Source organism: Caloenas nicobarica, chromosome 5 (genome assembly GCF_036013445.1).
Source record: "Caloenas nicobarica isolate bCalNic1 chromosome 5, bCalNic1.hap1, whole genome shotgun sequence".
NCBI lineage: Eukaryota > Metazoa > Chordata > Aves > Columbiformes > Columbidae > Caloenas > Caloenas nicobarica.
Window position 1 is genome coordinate 21,659,189 of NC_088249.1, and position 17,742 is coordinate 21,676,930.

The 17,742-nt window shown below is 35.9% G+C and overlaps 1 protein-coding gene across 1 annotated transcript in view; it reads left to right on the forward strand.

Annotated features, from left to right (window-relative positions):
• Positions 1–17,742, forward strand: part of CEP128 (centrosomal protein 128) — a 128,119-nt gene that overhangs the window by 91,554 nt on the left and 18,823 nt on the right. Inside the window, exons 19-20 of the mRNA XM_065636376.1 lie at positions 4,677–4,726; positions 11,110–11,133. Of these exons, the coding sequence (XP_065492448.1) occupies positions 4,677–4,726; positions 11,110–11,133 (74 nt within the window). The remainder of the gene's footprint in view (positions 1–4,676; positions 4,727–11,109; positions 11,134–17,742) is intronic.

The window sequence follows — 17,742 nt, forward strand, 5'->3', positions numbered from 1 at the left end:
CCGGGATCATGCTAACACAGATACAGGGCAAAATTGCATGTGTTCTGTTTCTGCTATCCATGAATATGTCTGTTCTGAAACATTTTCCTTAAACTGGTTCAATTAGAAACGAATTAATTCACCCACAGAAACAGGGCCTTCATGTCAGACTTGTGTGAAGGGAAAAACTTGTAATTGGTATAGTATGTGATTAAAAAATTTGCTCTGTAGACATGTGCAACATAAGTAATTTCTAGATGAGAGAAACCAGTTTATTCAGCTGCTTGGAAATTCCTCCAGACTTGATGGAAACCTGCTTGGCTGCCTTGTGATTCTACAGGAATGCTGCAGTTTCTGTTCAGCAGCTTTGTGGGAAACTTATCTGAATGATGAATGAAAGCCATGGGATGCATATTTGAAGGAAGAATGATAGGAAAGACTTGAAATAAATATACTGCAATTTTTGATCAAAACAAATTTAAAGATAAAAATGATCGGTCTGTCTAAGCGATTTCTCAAGAGTTTGCCATATGCTTGTGTGATATAAACCCTAAATTTCTAGGGTTGCAAACTTTAGGAAATCAAAAATAGTTTTACTGAAGTATAACGGAGAGCCCTGAATTGTGCTTTGGAGAAGAACTGTTCTTAGCTTGATGATTAAAAAAAAAATATGTTGATACCTTTCTCCAAACTGCTATTCTTTTCTGATAATAACCTAGATTTCTTGTTCTAATGCCTCCTAGTAGCAGTGTTTTGCATGCTATATGAGGTGCTATATAGCTTTCTGTATGATCTGCAGCTACTTTGGAAGGCGTGGAGTCTTGATTTGGATTTGCTGGCAGCTTGCAGATATCTTGGATAGTTTACAGCATGTTAGCTACGTATGCACAACTGAACAGAGGTGCAAGTGTCAACTTAAGTGTAATCGCAATCATATTGTAGGGTTTTTGACTATATGACCAGATACTCGTGAATATAAGAACCAGTTTTGTGTAGAGTTCTGTATTTGTGCGTTTCCCCTTTGCTTAGAACAAGTTGTGAATTAGCAGGTAGCAAATTTAAATTCTTAGTGGTGAACATACAAATTTAGTATCGATCCAATTTGTTGACTTTTCCCTGCACTTTAGTCTTCACAGAGAATGTGAAGCAGAATGTGGTCCATCGCTATCTTCAGTTCTTAAAACGAGAGGCCACGTAGTGTTTAAAATCCAGTTACTATTTAATTATGAAGGCTGTTCGGTGTTATTTTTGAAATAAGCCTGTGATTTTTTTAAATTCAAATTCTTGGGATGTTGCTTGCTCCAGATTATATGAAGCCAGTGTCTTGTTTCCCAGCTTTGTTACTCCCAGCATAGAAGTAAAGGAGTTTAATTGTTTTTTTAACATTCTAGACTTAGTTATTGGCACATTAATGGATCAGCTAGGATAAAAAAGATAGTATAGTTGTGTTTTACTCATTCAGATCAATAAATATCTGCTCCTACATCTATTTTCTGATACTTTTCATCAGCAGTGAAAATTACAACTGTGTGTGTGAAAAGTCTATCTGAGTTACTGCATATGTTTTTTTCCTCACCTGAGAATTATAATGAAATATAAAAATCTTCATCTCCACATTAACATTTGCAATATTTTGCAGCATACTATGTTGTTTGGGTGTCAGGAAAACTGCAAAATATAATGGTTCTTATGGAATGTTTTAAATCGTAACCTGCATACTTCTTGGAAGTTCAGTCAGATAGATCTAAGCCACTGTGGTACAACTGCAAGGACACTCAGCGCTCACTGACGCATAGCTGAATGAGATACAATCTTTAGAGGATTTGGAGTTTAACCACTGTAAATAACTTGTTTTTGTAAAACTACATGAAAGTATGATCCCTAATTTTGCTGGCAATATCCTGAAATTACTGTTGATTTTGAGCAGTATTAAACAGCTGAAACATATTTTTTTTAAATAGTTTTAGCTTATAGTTTGTTATAGGCTTCATATTGAGCTAAAATTAAAAAAAAAAAAGGGAATACGTTGATGAATATCTTTATTTCTAAGAGTAATTTCTCTTGTATTATTCATCTTTTGGGAAGAACCATCAATGCCTGAAGGTGCCTTTGTAATGCTTTTTCATTAATGCTGATTCCTCTAGACAATCCATAAATTGATGCGTTCTGTGCCCCATGAGAATAATGATATATTGCTTTGAAAAAAACCAAGAACCCTGTGGTTATACTAGGCCTTGAAAGATGATCATATCAGGATTGTTGACAAATGTAGAAAACTTATGCCACTGTGCAACTTCCTTTAGGAAAGAAAGTTATAGTTAGAGAAACTCAGAGGCTGTTCACAGGATGAATGAAAGGAGCTTCCACTAGGACTAGTGACCATCCTTGCTATGTTAAAGACACAGTGCGTTCTCTAACCTAAATTTATTGTAACATCATTTTCTCACACTGAATATATAAACCATGTTTGCACAAGAACTTAAATATGGAAAGTGTTTTAAAAATTATAAAACAAATTTACAAAACTTTTCAGATCAAGTAAGTGAAGATATTCTGTCATTATAAACAGCAACATTTAACATAATGATACGATATACTGTGGGTTTTTATGGGACTTTTTGTAAAGCTCTTTCATATCTATTGCCCTAACATTTATTTTTTTTGCTTTAGCTTTGGAGAAAACATGCTATTATTTTAGATGGAGTATTAAATTGAATCATCAGGTTAAATGCAGAACGTGGTTCTTAAATATATGGTCATAAAGGACGACTCTGTAAAGTAGGCATATATTGTCAGTTAAATAACACCACTTTAATATCTACCTGCCCTTCTGTGGGCAGAGTTTTGTGAAACTCTGCAGGACAGCCAATTTAGGCAGTGGTACAATAAATGGTTTCTAGATATCCCTAATTTCAGATGCAGAACTTTCAAATCCAGAGACTGTTAGTGGAAATCAGCTCAACTTACCTTACATTTGCAAAAGGCCTTTGAAAAGAACCTTGTAATAACATCCTTTTCACTTAGACCAATCATATGTATACAACAGAATCTCAAATATGCATTGGAATTAAAATACAGAGTGAAGTATAAGAATATTTTTTTAGGTCAGATGGATCATGGGAAAGAATCTCTTATTTCCCGTCCCTTTCTCATAGACTTATTCCTCCCTCTTCATTTTTTTGAAAGCTAGTATTACAATACTAATTTTTACCAACTCGGTTATAATACTGGAGTATACCCAAGGAAAACATACAGGGCAGCCACTTTCCAAACCTCAATTCTTGCACTAACTAATGTTGATGGCAGCACATTTAGCTACAGTAATTTATATGGCAGTTGAGTCACTGTACTGGAAAGCACACCAAAGAATAATCCAGAAAAATATGAATGTGCCAAAAGAAAGTGAAGAAACAGTCATTTTATTAATTTTAAGAAAGGATTTGAAAAAACTGCATAGAAGTTAGGAAGAAAGAACAGCAAATCAATCTCTCTGATTCTGAAAGAATTAACTAAAGTTTTCTTATCTACATCACTTTTAAAGGACTGTTGCCTGAAAATAAGTCTCAAATAATCTGCACACAGTCAGAAATGGATAATGAACTATGAGAAGAGGTAAGAGGTTAGAGTGCTCACAAGGAGGCTTCATAATGAGAGAAAGGAGAAAGAAAGTTAAAAGATCAGATAAAGGAAAGAAGGCAAATTCTTGTTGGTAGAATATTTAAAGTAGTTTCTATTGTAGATCGTTTAAGCTAATCTTTGATAACTGAACTATGCATTTATCAGTAATCTTAAGGAAGTATACACAGGTACTTTCAGTTAGCTGTTCTGTACTTGGCTGCTGAGGGAATTAGCAGTCAGGATTCAGTCCTATGAAGTTGTCAAGATAATTTCATAGTCTCAAAACTCTCCTAATTGCTGGCAAACTGAGGCATATCTTGATTCAAAGACAGTCTCTGGCTTAGTTAAAGCAGTGCTTTTCTTTTGCAAAACTCATGAGTGATCTTCTGATAGTTAAAATAGTAGTAAGTGACATATCCCACAGAACTCAAAGAGAAATTAATTTCTAACGTGAAATATTACATATGTGCATGGATGTGCCAGTGTATATAATTGTCACACATGTGAATACAAGATATTAGTATTTATGGTGTAAAGACTATAAAAGTTTTCTAATACGTTTTTTATGGTAAACTGGCTATTTTGGTTATCAAATTTGTTCCATTTTAGTGAGATAAGGTAATTATTGTGATAACAGTCAAAATTGTCTGCACTCCTTTCTCCAGCGGATGTTACTTGGTTGTTAAAAAAGTGACCTAGAGTAACTTTTCATATACAATTGTATAGCTTTGATCTACTTCTGTTTTAATCCGTTTTCAGCTTGAATCTCTTTGATTTTTTTTCATTCAATTCCAAAAAGACAACAAAAGATTGATTTAAACATAGTAAGTTTTTTCTGTTATTTTTTCCCCCCCACACCCCTAGTCAAACTGTCGTCTTGTGGCTGATTTTTAGTCACTTCTACAGGCCTTGCTTGGAAAGGATCATATTGCTGACACATTTCATCAATTAGTTTAATCAGCTGAAAAGGAATGTTGTGAAAGCTGTAGAACAAAAAACTCACTATTTTCCACAGGCCTTTTCCTGGCAGGCCACGAGACACGAAGTTGAATTTATAAGTTCCATTTTTCATTTTACAGAGCTACTAGAGAAGACTCTCAGAAGAGAGGAAGAAGTGGGAGCTCTCCAGGTATACTTTCTATTTAATTAACTAGCTACACTTTTTTTCGCCCTTCCAATTACTAAATTGTATTGCAACATTACTATTTTCTGAACTCCCTTGTATCTGAAATTCAGCTTTGGAAATATTAATATATGCAGCCAAATACAGACCAGATAGCTTGTCATACTTACTGCTGAGTTTCTGCCCACCAAATAAGTTGCACATTTGAGATTAAAATAGTCATCATTCTCCTATGAGTCAATAAATTTAGTCCATCAGTGAAAAGAATGCCGCTTTTAAGTCAAACTATATACTGAAGTTGTACTGTTATGTCATACTGCTGGCTTCACTGAAACTGTATGTGAATAGAGGCAGTGCAAATCTGCATTCAGAACTGCAAAAATGCTTTATATTCTACATTATTTGTTGGGTTAGCTTTTCTGGGCTGTGTTGTTTTCTCCTGTACATCTCAATAAAACTGAAAGTTTTACTGATTTTAAGTATTTTAAATCTCTGAAATATTAAATGTCTGTAATCACCTTCCAGAGGAAGAAGGGACCAGTCAATACATGGTAGGACTTGATACAATATGGTAAATCCTCATTTTGTGGCATCTATCAGTAAAGCTGCTTATGCTAAGCACTTTAAATTTGTGCTTAGAAAGTAAGATTTATCCTAGGCTCAGTTTTGGAATAGTATTTTAGCATTATGGTCGAAGAAAATGTACTACTTTAAAAAAAAAATTGGCTGGGAAAGCAAAATCAAGCTGGAATGTCTAAATTGTGAGGCTCAGGAGGTTATTAGGGAGGGTACTGTATGCTTCAGAATACAGAAGAAAAAAGACATTTTTAACAGCAAATTGCAACAAACAATACTGAACATAGATATAAAAAAGTTTAGATACAACACGAAGAGTGTATCAATGAAGCACCATTCTGTAAGTGTACTTGAATCAGGCCATTTATGAGGGAATTAATGAACATAAGGCTTTTAAGGAAAACGAAATTGTATTGACCTGAGTTTTCACCATAAGAGTTTCTTTGAAGATAAGCCTTCTGTTCTCATGTAATAAATACAAGGCATTTTGAGGGCTAGAGGTATCAAAGCACTAGTGTAGAAACAGCTTGATCCAGTAAGAGGAGACAAGTTGCAAGACCCAAAAGTTACACAACACACCAATCCAGCTGTTTCCTGTTGAAACAAAAATCTTGGCCCAGCTCTCTGGCAGCTCAAGTTCAACAAGGCTGAGAGCTTGTCTGCGCAAGCAGTTTACACAGGTGCGTATCTAGTTACATCAATGTAAAAAGATCTCCTTTCATGTGAAGCAATTCTGCATCTGCTTTCATGTGGAGCTCTGTAGTTGACAAATTGTCCTAATGATACTGCTGATTGAATGAGGAGTAATTTTATACTGCAGAGAGTGGCATCATAATAGTGACTTGTGTGCATATATGTGCTTGCCTGTATTTCTTATGGTCTGTCAAGTTCCTGATCAAATTGCTTTATGCCCGTCCCTAACTGGTGGTTTTGGTTAAGTGTGTGACTTGTACTGCTCTGACTGTTATTTTTATATTCAAATGCTTGATAGCAGTTTTTTGCTCCTTCAGATGCCTATGCTTGCATTGTCCAAGTACTCAGCAAAATCAGCTATTATTTTTCTAGATAGTATTATGTCTATCTTAGTCAATATGTTTCAAAATGGTCCCAGTCTGGGATCCTTTGTTCTTGTACTGTTGTATTCTAAACTGACAGTGGCTGAATATGTACAACTTTGCTAGCAAATAGTTGTAAAAAACAACTCGTGTCATCATGACTGAATCTCTGCAGGCTGTTGCATCTCAATATATAAAACCTAGGAAGTAAAAGGAAAGTAAGACTTTAAGTATGGCACTTCCCGGAGCTGAAAGTGGCAGTCCCATGCTTTTGGTAACCAGGTGACATGGAATATTTGTTTCTTCTGAGCCTGAGTTCAACAAAGCATGTGTATAGTTGGGGAACGTATGAATGCTTTCATTAAAGTAGATTGCTAGGAGGTAATTGTTTGTCAATTTAAGGACCACTAGCAAATAAAATAGTACTCTTTGCCCCCAAGGCCTACAGTCCTTGGGTAGGATTCCCCTGGTATTAGGTCCTACTCGATTAGTCCTTGGTTCAGTAGACAATAGATCATGTTGATTGTTGTTATTTTTTTGTCTATGGTTACTGGGGTCCTGTTTTGATAGCTATCTTACATATACAGAGAGTATGTAGTAAGTCAATCCTTGATGCATTTTGTTTACAGTCTAAACGTGTAAAGCATGTTCAGGAAACAAGTGGACAGAGATTGTGGACAGACAATTGAAAGCAATCAGATTATCGTGGCTGAAGGAGTTATTTTTTGTTACTTGAGCCATGAATGCTGACCATAGTCTTAGAAAAGCCAGAGACATGAGGAAATCTTCTGTTAGAAAGCAGTGTATTGCTGTGGGCAAATGATGACTGGGGGATACCTTGAGGTTCTTTGCAATGTCTCTGCATCAAGTAGCAAGAATGTTCCCCAGAGCTAAAGATGGGTGTTTTATTATGCTTTTAGTTTGCTCATTTTTTGAGGGGAGACAAAGAGCACCTTTTGTTAAAAATAATTTGAATTAAGTACAGTTAGTGCTTCTACAATGGCATCAGCTTAAAACCACGAAGGACAGAAAGAAAATAAGTTTTATGAGGATTGTCCTTAGAAATAGTGGGTTAGTAGTTTTCATGTGTTTCTTGAGTTAGGGAATATGCTGGACTGCAACTAGCATGGCAAAGACAAAATAATACCTCATTAAGTAGACAGTGGAAATCTTTATAGCTACATCTCTACATGAATCTGACTCTTGTCCCACATTATGTGGTCAAGATGGAAACTATATGTAGTATTTCATATGTGGTTCTTTGAAAACAGGGTGTTTTGGGAGCCAGGAGGCTGATGCTGTGAGTGACATCACTATATTTTTGTTTTTCATTTTGAACCCATTGCATATTTTTTACTAGAGTTTTTATGTTATACAAACATTTATGTTTATATATGAGCTTATATAGTTATATATGGGTTTATGTATATTCTAGTTTATATCTCTGTTCTCATTACATGTATGATTGCTTTGTGTTGTTAATGTGTGTACTCATACTCATCGTAATGATTTTTAGTTTGTGAGAAGTCTAGATCACTTTCTACATTCTTTCTCATAGCTGCTCCAAGAATATAACCTCACTTCTTTTCTTACTTCATTGGGAGAAAAAAGACTGATTATAAGGTTTACACCTTCATTTTTGTGAAAACTGTTCTGTGGTACAAAAGATTGCATTCATGGAAATAATATGCTATGCATGATAATCGCAATATTCAACTGTATGGATGTTGTCTGGGGAAACCATTGCAAGCAATTTTCATTTGCTTTGGAATTAATGACATGTTAATATAAATTAAATATATGTATAAAATACATAATCTTAATTTGAAAATATAAAATATTGATAATTTATAAATTATCCATGGAAAATTTACTAATACATTACATGTAAGTCTTCAGAAGATTATCTGCTAATATTTTAAGGGTTTATTCAGTTTTTCGAATTTGGCAGCTAGATCATGTGCCTTATTTAATACATGGAGTCATTTTGAAAACACTATTTATTCTACCCTTGGAATCATCCTACTAAGACACTCAGTCTAAGACTTTTTTTTTTTTCTTCAAAATAGTCCTTTTTAAATGAAGACATTTGTGTCTGAAGTGCACAAATTCATGAAATGTGTAAATACCATCTTTTTTATGGCAATGAGTTTGGGTATTGTTGTAGTCTTTAAATATGAGTGTTTGCCACAGCCACTGCAATTTTGTGGAGGAACAAACATCTCAAAATAAATATTTTTGAGTTTTTCACATAACAGTTTTTGTTATAAGTTTGTTCTGGTATACCAAAATAGTCTGTATCTCAGACCTGCTTCCAAGAACGAATAAAAACTTTAGTATTTAGCACACTACCTTTTCTGAGCAAAATTTTTAGTGCAATTGGGTAAACTTTTGCTTATGCAACATTGTAGTTGGAATCCACAACTACCATGCATAGGTGCTGAGCAAACATTTCTTAATAGACAAGTCAAAGTTAAGTATTCTAGAACCTCATATTATCTTAATTTTACTGATGAGAAGCTAAACCATAGGTGAAATAAATCTGTAGGAAATCCGATATGTGAATCTGGGATTTTTTGACTCCCGGCTCTTAGGAATAAGATCATTGTCCATTGTGTTAAAAACAAACAAACAAAACCCCCAAAAACCCAAAACAACACCCAAACAAAAAACAAACCAAAAACCCAAACATTTTTGTCTATTTTTTTTTTAAACCTGCTACTTTGAAAGATTCCTGTAACTGAAAATGGTAAGAGGATTGCATTTTTTTTTTCATCTTCATATGTTTGTTTTATTATTTTTCATCAGTTTATGCACAGGGAATTTTGAACCACTGTATCTGCAGTTATAGCATCAGCCAGTTTAGTGGCATCCACTACTGGCAAAATGTTAGCATTTTTTTTAAACAATTGTATTTTGATAGTGTACTAGATTTCCATCAAATTTGTTTATGTGTGCATTCCTGTTTTCCCTTTAGATATTTCCTTGTACATACTTTGCTGAACAGTCTTCTTCGTCGTTCAAAACCAATTAGTCTATTCCAGGGGCTATTTTTTTGTCAGCCTCACTTCATGCAGTTATTTTTCCTACAGTATATTGTCTCACTTTCTGCCCATGGTTTAGAAGTGTAATCAAAGGTGCAGCAATTCTAAGTGGCTGAGGAAAACTAAATTCATTTAACCATTATTCCAAAGTTTTTTATGACAGTAATAACTCTAGAAGAGTCTTTGTAACTCATTTCCACCTAGTCTTAGAAAAATACTTTTGCAATCTTAGAATCATAGAATGTCCTGAGTTGGAAGGGACCCACAAGGATCATCAAGTCCAACTCCTGTCCCTGCACAGGACAACCCCACAGTTCACACCATGTGTCTGAGGGCATTGTCCAGTCTCTTCTTGAACACTGTCAGGCTTGAGGCTGTGACACGTCACTGAGGAGCCTGTTCCAGTGCTCCACCACCCTCTGGGGGAAGAACCTTTTCCGAATGTCCAACCTAAACTGCCTTGGCACGTCTTCCTGCCATTCACTTGAGTTCTGTTACTGGTCGCTAGAGAGAAGAGTTCACCTCCTACCCCTCTTCCTCCCCTTGTGAGGAAGCTGTAGACTGTGATGAGGTCTCCCCTCAGTCTTCTCCAGGCTGAACAAACCAAGTGAAGGCTGAACAAACCAAGTGAAGTCTTGCAAATGGCAAGAACTGTTTCTGGCTCCCAAATTCTTCCATTGGTCTAAGAAATTTTTTATTGTACCTGTTTCTTCCAAAATAGTTAAATCAGTTCAGATTTGTCTGTCTTTTGTGCTGCAGAAATAAGTCCAGATTATTACAATCGTTTTTACCTGGTAGGGAGGGATAGAACAGGAAGAAGTACAGTGATTCTTAGTCTAATCCACCCAGAAAGGAAAATGAAAAAAATCTCTCATATTTTCACAAAGGTAATATTTGAGCAAGGTAAGAATTCCTGTAATGTCTTAATGGTCAGATAATGTAAATATGGGCTCACCTAGACACTTGAATTTGTGTTTTCTTAGATTAGTCAAAAATACCCTACCTATTCAAGACATAGTGCCAGACTACATGATATTGATTTTACTTGCTTAATATTTTTCTTGAAGGTACATTTAAATGGAAACTGAAAGTTAAAATACATACGGTAAATTTAAAATTCTTGGTTCTCTATGTATTGTGCTGGATTAAAACTGACACAAGCTTATTTTATTTGCATTTTATTTTTATCTGACATTAGACTCTGACTAGTGTCATCTTGTTATTAATAAAACATTCTTCAGAGCTATTTCTGGATAACAGAATAATGATACGGAATTTACTTTTTAGTTTTCTAAGGAAATGCCTAAAAGAAAACTAAACGAGACACTAACGTGACATGAACTCCAAAACACAGTAGATTTATGGTCACAGATTATCAAAAAAAGAAATCAAACTTTGTAATACATAAGAGTAAAATCAACAATATTGAAAGTCTAATCGTACTATTGGAAAAAAGTGTATCATCGAGTTAATATTTTCAAATTATTTCTTACGCTGTTTCTGGGGAGTTTCTTCTCTTTGGAGCAAATTGTGAGATAGTATGATAAATGGGCCAGAGCTCCAATTAAGTGCAACAGTTGCTATTCAGAGATTTTTACAAAATTTCATACATATGACCAGCAGAAAACCAAAATGAATCCTTTTCGTTGTTGTTCAACTTATGTTGCGTTTATATTCCTTTACCTTCTAATGGCATCTTGTACTTTATTTTTAGGAACGTATTATGGCCTTAGAAGTGGTAAGTCTCTTAAATTCATTTCCAAACATTTCCAAACCAATCACAGTGATGTTGCTGATATTTTTCTGAGTTATGAAAAATATTATTTTTATGTACTTAAAATAAGAGGTGGGGGTTCTGAGTTCTTAACCGTCTCTTCACTTTTAAGAGAAGATGTGATAATTTTATACTGCATCTTTCTGTGTAGGTTTTTACTACTGTATTTAAGCACCAGTTACATGAAATATAGTGTAATGTTGTAGTTTTTATGTACAGTTCAGTCCTCGTCCCCTCCCTGGGAAGGGAAATGTCATAGATTTGAGCTGTATAAATGGTGTTATTTTTCTACTGATAACACTTCCTATGGTGAAAGTCCATGTGAAAGATCTAATCGTTCCAGTGACTGTTGTGGGTGCGTTGTACATGTTTATGCTGGGAGATGCAGACGGAATCAGTTCATCTGCCCATATCATCATTGCAAATAAAAGCATGAAGGAATGCCATTTTAATTGATTAATTAATATCATTTCATGAGATATTAAGTTGGAAGGACAAATGTCTTCCTTCATGCATGTACATGCCATGAATGCAGCTGGATTATCCAGATGCACCAAGCTATTATAGTAAGCCTGTCAGGTGGAATAGCTTGGTTGAGTCTTGGCTTGCCCTAGTGTTTCTGAACCGTGCTTCTTTCCCCTTGCATAGGAATGTCCAATAAGATGTCACACAATAGTATGTATCAGGCTCATAGTTTCTTTTGACTGGAAATGCAGAAAATTCCATCTTAAAAAAACCAGCAATGAGACAATATCAAGGCTGCAAATATAAACTTTTAAAATGTGCTTGTGCAAATTATTATTTTATCCTTCCTGATTGTCTGTGCATCTCTGAAAACACCTTCAGATTTCAAAAATATATTTAAACTATATTTGATATTTTAATAAAAGGCCCTTTATAAATCAGAGTACAGTGTTGGAACTCCTGCCTCGTAGGAGTAGGGAGCTAAGGCTCAGGTTCTGTGTCCTGGCACTTCACATAGTGCTGTGTGAATGTAAAGTGTTGCCAGGACATTAGCTCTGTTCAGGAGCATCTCTTACTCATGGTTTGCTTACGTGGCAACCAGTCGGGCACATAACCACTTGCCATCCATTTCCAGTGAACCATGAGTTAAACTGCTTCCAAATGCCTTCTCCTTTTTGTGCCCAGAAGCCGTTCTGACACAGGCAGAGGGTAATTGCTTGCAAATAGCACAGCATCATGCAAATTCAGTCCATGTTTTGTGACAATATTTGTTTCTATTTTTTCTGAGGCCTTTCTACTTTTAATCTCTTCTACTTTAAGAAGGAAGATTTGTAAGTTATTGTTCAGATAGAAGAGGATTATTATCAGTAAAATATAATTTTCTTTCTCAATGCAAGTTGGGAGGTGACACCTGAATGCAAGTTTGTGATGCTGAATCCTAGAGCTTGAAATCAATCACTGCTTTCATGATTGCTGGTATTGGAAGATGTGTAATGTTAAGCCCTGAGACTGCAGGCAAGAGAAGTATGGTCATCACTAAGGCTGTCAAATGCTCCGAAGGCACTCGATTTAATTTTGCCATGAAGTTCCTCTATGATGTCAGGCAAATCACTTAAACCAAATTTTTCACAGACTGTTAATTACTTTGTGTTCCTCATTTTCTGGATATTTGACTTTGTGACTTTTCAGGCCTGATTTTTAGAAATCCAAAGTTTTACTAATAGGTAAATTCTGTGGGAGTTCCAGCTAAATATATCACTAGGTAGACTCAAAAGTCAGATGTTAGATAGCTGATTGTGTGAATACTTTAAAATAATAAGTGGGTTTGACCTTTGTATCTCTGTTTCAGTTCTGAGGATGATAGCATTCTCTCTCTCCCTCTCTCCTCCTCCCCTTCAGTGATCTTAAAAAGAAAATACACACAGAGGAATACTTATGTGGTCTGAATGTGTCAGGATGAGCTATGATAGAGAAGCCCTTACCCTTTGTCTACAATCTACTCATTTCTGCCTCCTGCACTTGCCAGTAAAATTGTTATAGTAACCATGTGATGAACTTGGCATCTTAAGCAAAAAAATAATTGTGAAAGAAATGTGACAGAAGCCAAGCAGCTTCTTTTCAGAGCTCTGGGTGAATAAACCTTCCAGGCCTACCTTAATCAAACTCAGTGAATTTGTGAATTGCAACTCCTTCTCCTCTCAGCAGTCTGCTTGAGCTGGAAGCTCCATCTCCTACCCATTACTCATCCTGTCCGCTTGACCCAACAGTTTCTTGAATCTTCTTTTTCCTTATCCAACTAATGTGATTCTCAAGGAAAGTGCTGTATTACCAGGGCATGACACCTGATCTGGTCACTCCCTTAAGGAACCTGAGAACAAACAGTACCCATCACAAGAAGCTTTTGGATTTTTTAGCTCTTTATCTTCAATCAGATCAGTCCTACAGTATGATTCAATAGATAGGTACACCACTTCTTGCTCCAGCAGGGTACAGAGGGCAGGAGCAGAAGCTGGAAGGTTAGAAGGAAGAACAGGGGTACTTTGACTCAGTAGTAGATAGAAAAGGAGCTGAAGAACCAGGATGTATTCCAGAATAATCCTTCAACTCATGAGAAGTGCCAGAGAAATAACAAGTACAGGCAAAACAGAGGTTTTGAGTACCTAGAGATTTTGTTTGATTTTTTTGTTTGTTTGTTTAGTACTGTTTAATAATGTGAATTCAATTACTACATAGCTGTTAACAAGTAATTTTCCTGAATACTTTAGTAATCAATTATGTAGTCCAATGTTTTACTAGAATGGATATGATTTATTTTTAAGGTGTTTTAGTTTATTCTTGAGTGTAGCTTGGTTCTTACATAGAGGATTTGTCTCTCTATTATTTATAGACAAAAGGTGTATGAGAGTCAGTATTGTATTCTCAGATATAGCTACAATGGGAAGTGTACCTAATTCTCATAAAGAGATCAGGGTGTATTTTGTAGGTACATGCTCCTACTATGCCATGTTTGTGACTTCAATGGGTTTCTGTAAACTACATCATGTTCTTTGGGAGCATAAGATGCAAGTCAGATTTCTCTGCCTTAGTACTACTAATCTGACTTAGAAGACTGGGAAATCTAATTTGAAATCAACCATGGCCTGAAGCGATTCCAGTGAACATATGCATTCTATATCCTTTGATCAATAAGACAGCTTGTTGCTTTCAGTAGGGAACCCAGCAGTGAGGTTACCACTTGCTTAGAATACTTGAATCAGACTTTTCTGGACGCGATTCAGCTTTTTGTTACAATGTCATAAATCTAGGTTAACTCCAGTAATGCTGTAAGTATTCTGTAAAATTCTTACTTAATATGAATTTCCTTTTTGGTATGAACACTTATGTATTTTGTTGTAACTCGTATTTTATGTTCATGACAGTAACGTTTTTGAATACCAGTAAAACAAATTTCTGTCCACACACACTCAGCAATATAAAAGCTATTAGATTCTTCTACTGTAGTAGCAGGCACAAATTTGCGTCAGTTTTTCTGATTTATCACCCATTTTAAAAGAAGAATTGGAAGGGTGACAATGCCCAATGCGTTTCAGAGAGAGATTGTGTAACTGTCTGACACTATCCATTTCAGGGTTCTGTTTCTCAATATGCCTTCCATCAATAAGCAAACTTTGCTGTTAGCTCTTGTAACCATTTCGTGATTGTTGTACTTTTTAAGTATGAATGTTTAGGAAGCCTTGAATCTGAGTGTTAATACTTCCTTCTCCCCTTAATTTGCTTCTGTAGTGTCTGGCAAAAACTACCATTACATCAAAGGCCTTCTGGTCCCCCCAGCTGTTCTTTGATCATATAAAAACAACTGGGAAAGGAGCAACAGTCCGAGATCCTCCGTCCTGCCTCGCCTTTTCCTTTCCTTTCATGGCTGAGCCAGTGTATCATGTCCCTTCGCTAGGGGTGGAGAACTTTCCCAAAGTTCCCTAAGTCTTTCCTCTGCTCACTCCCACCAAGTAACTTCTGTCATCCGGTCCAACCCCCTGCTCAAGCAGGGTCACCCAGAACCAGTTCCCCAGGACCGTGTCCATGTGGCGTTTGAATATTTACAAGGATGGAGACTCCACAGCCTCCCTGGGCAACCTGTGCCAGCCACCCTCACAGTGAAAAAGTGTTTCTTATGTTCAGACAGAAACTCCTGTGTTTCAGTTGGTGCCCATTGCCTCTTGTCCTGGCACTGGGCACCACTGAAAGGAGCCTGGTTCCCTCTTCTTTACCCTCTCCCTTCAGGTATTTGTACCCGTTGATGAGATCTTCCCAAGCTTTTTCTTCTCCAAGCTAAACAGTCCCAGCTCTCTCAGCCTTTTCTCATGGGAGAGATGCTCCAGTCCTGTAAAGAATGTTGGTTACCCTCTGCTGACCTGTATCCAGTATGTCTCTTTTGTACTGGGGAACCCAGAACTGCACCCAGCACTACAGGTGCGTCTCACCAGGGCTGACTAGAGGGGAATGGTCACTGCCCTTTACCTGCTGGCAACACTTCTTCTCGTGCAACCCTTACATTCTCTAACTAGAAAGCTCCTTTCAGTATTGTGAAGATGTCTTCCACATATTGAATGTTTTTGCCAGATTTTAATAAACCAAAATCTCTTTTCCATTCGAGCAAGTAAAAATCTCAGGATAAATCTATTTTTTTTTTAATCTTAAGTTCTTAGTTTAACTAGGAGTATTAAAATACAGTGGCCTTCCCTTTCATTTTTTGAACATATTATGTATGTATGTAAATATAATTTTAAAGAGAGATCTGATGTGCTTCATCCATAGGATTCACTTTAGAAATGTTGGCCTTTCATCTGTAGAATGTGTATCTATGAGTGCTTTCACAGAATATATGATGCTTATAAATGATAAGACATAAATAGGCATAGCATGCATTTTTGTTTGGTTTATATATCACAAAACAAGATAAATTTTGTTTGACCTTGGGCTATTAACTAAAATGTTTCTAATATGCTGCTAGATCCTTCATTTTAGATTAAAATGTTGTACATTTGATCAAGTTATAACCTTAGGAACACAGACATATTGATGCTGCCATAGATATTTTTTTTTCCTATTGTCGTGCATATTTTGATTAAAATGGGGAAACCGATACGCCAAATTCCTAATTCTTTTTCCTACTCTGACACTGATTTGCTGTGTGTCCTTGGTTAAATCACTTCTCTTTGTATTTAAACTTTTATCAGCTGTAAAACTGAAGGAAGGCTGTGTTACTTAAAGTTTTGTGATGTTTTCTGGAAGGCTTGGTGAAATACTGTTAGCATACAAAACATTATCATAAATTACATGTAAAGATTTTTAGCCTGCAAAGCTCCAGAAAGTTGAAGATAGCACTCATGAGTGTGTGCCCACTAACACTGCTTTACTTTACACACTCTGTCTCTTGTGTTACATTTCTTTTAATTTCCAGTATCTGGATGTCTTTGAAAATCTTAAATGATAAAGATTAGATTCTCAAAAATTAGTCCTGTGGATCCCCAGTAGTACTTGGAGCACTAGTTGATGATTCACAGAGAACTGGCTTGCCAAAGAACTGCACTGCCTCCTCCACATTTCCAGCTGTTCATATGCATCAAACGACTAAAAATTCACGAAATACTTTCCTAATATTTTTCCGTATAAAAAATTCCTGTAGTTACCACAGAGATGTTGTATGCTCATGGACGAGAAAAGAAATGGTCCGTGTCTTTGCAAACAGGAAAGGAAGCATCCATGAAGCCCTCTTAATTGAAATGTGGTCCACCCACTCCATGCAAAAACATCTGGAGTCTAAATGAAAAGTTCAGCTAGTTTGACATTTACAATGCTTTGTTAACAAAGGTCTCTTGTTTTTCATTAGTATAAGTATACTTTTTGTTGAAAAAAAAGTCTTACTAGTTAAATGTTGATGAAACAATGTAGTATAGAAAAAAAAACCCTGAACTTGCATGTTGTGTAACTTGATACATTTATGTGTTGCCTATCTTTGTAAAGGTAAATTGATTTCTTGATGTGCTGAAATCATCAAACAGTGGTATAATTGGAGTAATGGTATACATGGAATATGAAGATACAAAATACATTTTTTGTTTTCTCTTAAAGTTCCCTCTATACATATGATGGACTGCATCACAGGGTGTCACAGGTATCGTGGATTTTGCCTGGCATGTGAAAGTCAGAGAACCTCAGGCCTCTTCAGTATAGCCACACCCTGATTAAAAGAAGTGTATGATGGATCAGTCTAGTGCTGGAGATAGAAGCTGACAATGCATAGTTTTACAGATGTTAACAGAGAAAGCAAAGGATACCTTTGTATGTGCTGGGTGCATCATATTCTTGCTGTTTCAGTATTCAACATGCTAAGGCCATTTAAAAATAAGTCATTGTAGGTCACCTTTAACACTACATCGTTCATCTGAATTGTGAGTAACTGTCTGCTCACATCTATTGCAGTCATTTAAAATTACAGTCGCATTTAATTTTTTTATGAGTATTCTTTGGGGATTAGCTAACTGGTACTTAAGTCAACTCTAATTTTCAAAAATATCTGTGCATTACAGATAGCCATTTGTTTTTACCTAC